Source organism: Limulus polyphemus, unplaced genomic scaffold (assembly GCF_000517525.1).
Source record: "Limulus polyphemus unplaced genomic scaffold, Limulus_polyphemus-2.1.2 Scaffold4646, whole genome shotgun sequence".
Classification (NCBI taxonomy): domain Eukaryota; kingdom Metazoa; phylum Arthropoda; class Merostomata; order Xiphosura; family Limulidae; genus Limulus; species Limulus polyphemus.
In genome coordinates this window covers 20265-23897 of record NW_013670256.1, presented here as the reverse complement: position 1 = coordinate 23897, position 3633 = coordinate 20265, and the positions used below count along the sequence as shown (strand labels likewise).

General features: G+C 35.3%; 1 protein-coding gene across 1 annotated transcript in view; it reads left to right on the top strand.

Annotated features, from left to right (window-relative positions):
* Positions 1-3633, top strand: part of LOC106471477 (stabilizer of axonemal microtubules 1-like) — a 14064-nt gene that overhangs the window by 3798 nt on the left and 6633 nt on the right. Inside the window, exons 3-4 of the mRNA XM_022400088.1 lie at positions 627-833; positions 2143-2616. Coding sequence (XP_022255796.1) covers positions 627-833; positions 2143-2616 — 681 coding nt within the window. The remainder of the gene's footprint in view (positions 1-626; positions 834-2142; positions 2617-3633) is intronic.

The following is a 3633-nucleotide window of genomic DNA, read 5'->3' as shown; positions in this document are numbered from 1 at the left end:
ACCCCCCGACTATTCCAAAAGGTTCGAGAGGTGGCGTGACACTAATCACGTGACCTCGCTGACGCAACAGTATCCATTTAGTTTATTATTTGAAGTATGAAACAAACGCTATAATAACGAACGTGCTCAACTTCAATAATACTCGCTGACTGCAGATCAATTACTCATTGTCTACACATACATTATTGTCCCGTCACGTTGTCACCTTCTTTTATATACCAGACTACCCTATATCTAGTAAATTCTAGAGCATTCGCCAAGGTACAGGATAGTTCTAGAAACGTGGCGTGACACTAGTCATGTGACCTCGCTGACGCAACAATATAATATGCTCAACCCCCTCTATTGCGATTTCTATGCCTATAGTTACATCTGATAAAAGCTAATGTTCTTGTGTGCAAATTTCAGTTCATTTTAATCACGTGGATCACAAAACAAAATTAAATTCTTCCACCAAATTTACACAAGAAAAGTAAGAACTTCAAGGAAAATAAATCTAACAAAATTCTAACGAAGTTTTTACTAATTATGAACTTAAATTATTTCTAAAACTATTACTTTCATTATACATAATAAATAAAGGAGAAATATTTTCAGTATTATTCAGTTTTCAAAATGCCTTTCAGTGGGTTAAACCAGTTGACTCTTTTAAGCCCCAATTCACCTACAAGTTACCAAGTCCACCATTCTCTGACAAGACTTGTCACAGAAAAGATTATGTAGCCTGGGATAAGGAGAATGTTGCCGCTCTCCGTTCCTCTCCCATCAGACCACGCTTAGCTTCCACGTCTTTAGGTGAAGAAACAGGATTTCCTGGAATTTCTTCGTATATGGTAAGTCATGACACAAACGAGAATAAGTCATGGCAAAAGGTTGTACAATAAAACAGGTGAACCTTGTTACAATTTTACACCACCCTTTAGAAAATAAATGTCTGCATGGCTCTTAGGCTTTAAAGGGGACCTAGCAAAAAAGGCTACATTACCCTGTAGAAAATAAATGCCTGCATGACTCTTAGTCTTTAATCTAGTTTAACGTTACTTCACTATGTAAAAAATGGATGTCTGTATGACCCTTAGGTTTTAAAAGGAACCTAGCTAAACGGTTATATCACCCTGTAGAATATAAATGTCTACATGACCCTTAGGTTTTAAAAGGAACTTAGTTAAGAAACCCCAAATTTCTGCATGACCCTTTACAAGAAACCTCGGTAAAAATTTACATTATCCTGAAAAAACATTAAATTCCTGCATGATCCCAGATATGAAACCTAGCTAAACGTTTGCACCACCTTGTAGAAGTTAAAGATTTAAAACGGCCCTTTAGAAGAAACCTTGCTACAAGTTTATATTACCCAGTAGAGCTTCTCAGATCTGTACAATGAACCTAGAAAAAGTTTGTATGACCCTATCACAGGAGCCTTGTTCAATAACTACAAGACAGTGTGATGGATCCTTTCTAAAATTCTTAATGATACTATCGGGAGAATTTTGCAAAAATTCTGAATGATGATGTTAGGGACACCTTCTTAAATTAATGCACGACCCTATGGGAAGAACTTTGCTATAACTATGCATAACGCTGTGGAAGGATTCTTGGTACAAGTGTGCATGACCCTCTGGGAGGACCTTGCTACAATTCTGTATGACGAGAAAAACCTCCTTACAGGCCTGCATAATACTGTGAAAGGAACTTTTTTCCAAGACTACCTGGAATACAAAACATAAAATAAGGCTTGTACTTTATCTATTATAGTCTAAAACTACAGGTAAAATTTAATGTAATTCTGAAATGTTTGAAAATTCTAACCTCTAGTCATTCCAACAAAGAAGTTTTGAACATAGAAATCTTTGCCATTTAACTAATACAATAGGATTTTTAAACTTCTCTTTTTAAATCCTTTTCCTATTTTGATATATGCAGTGCTTTTTTTTCTATTGTAAATATCTACCATTTATGGAATTCAACTGTTGGTAGACAGTTAAAATAATGAAAACATTAAACTTGTTCTTTGACATTGGAATAAATTCAAAGGATAATTTTTCTTATTGCTAGAATCCGTAACTGTTTTCCATTTCGTACCTGATGCACCAATATACTGAATCCATTCTTCTTTATCTTCATTTTAATTTGTTAAAATAGTCTGACTACAAGTTTCCATTTAACACTGAGCAATTATTGCCGTTCAAACCTCGAGAAGAATATATTCCGCCTAGTGGTCCCTTTTGTGGTTTGACTACATACAAGCAAGACTTCATAGCTAAGGAGATGAAGAAGCCACTTCTCATACAAGAATCAAAGAAAGCATGGCCACAACCTCATCCTTTCCAAGGTGTTAGCGTTACACATCAGGATTACCAAACCTATGCAAATGGACGGCCAGCAAGCAATTGTAAACCACTTTTAAAGTATGAACCACCAGTAGGCAATCTTGAAAGCAAGACAATTCACAGACAACACTTTGTCGAGTGGGAGCTTCCATTCCGTCAGAATCTTCCTTGGGCAGCACGTCCAACTTATCGACCACCTAATGTACCCATGGAGAAAAACACCCTTTACCAAGATTCGTTTCACTTCCCAAAACCACCAATATCAACAAAACCTGTAAAACCAAAGGTTTGCACGTTTTCTTGGAAATATTATAGCTGTTAACCGTCTGTCTGGTTTTATTCTAACAAAGAAAGTTGTAAAACTAAAGGACTGCATAATTTCACTGAAATATTATAGCTGTTAACCGTCTGTTTGGTTTTGTTCTAAAAACAAAAGTAGTAAACTGAAGGATTGCATACTTTCACTGAAATATTATAGCTGTTAACCGCCTGTCTGGTTTTATTCTAACAACGAAAGTTGTAAAACTGAAGGACTGCATACTTTCCCTGAAATATTATAGCTGTTAACCGTCTGTTTAGTTTTGTTCTAAAAACAAAAGTAGTAAACTGGAGGACTGCATACTTTCACTGAATTATTATAGCTGTTAACCGTCTGTTTGGGTTTGTTCTAAAAACAAAAGTAGTAAAACTGAAGGACTGCATACTTTCCCTGAAATATTATAGCTGTTAACCGTCTGTTTGGTTTTGCTCTAACAACAAAAGTTGTAAAACTGAAGGACTGCATACTTTCACTAAATTATTATAGCTGCTAACCATTTGTTTGGTTTTGTTCTAACAACAAAAGTTGTAAAACTGAAGAACTGCATACTTTCACTGAAATATTATATCTGTTAACCATCTGTATGGTGTTGTCCTAACAACAAAAGTTGTAAAACTGAAGGACTGCATGCTTTTACTGAAATATTATAGCTGTTAACCATCTCTTTGGTTTTGTCGTAACAACAAAAGTTGTAAAACTGAAGGACTGCTTATTTCCACTGAAATATTATAGCTGTTAACCATCTCTTTGGTTTTGTCCTCACAACAAAAGTTGTAAAACTGAAGGACTGCATACTTCCACTGAAATATTATAGCTGTTAACCGTCTGTTTAGTTTTGTCCTCACAACAAAAGTTGTAAAACTGAAGGACTGCATACTTCCACTGAAATATTATAGCTGTTAACCGTCTGTTTAGTTTTGTCCTCACAACAAAAGTTGTAAAACTGAAGGACTGCATACTTCCACTGAAATATTATAGCTGTTA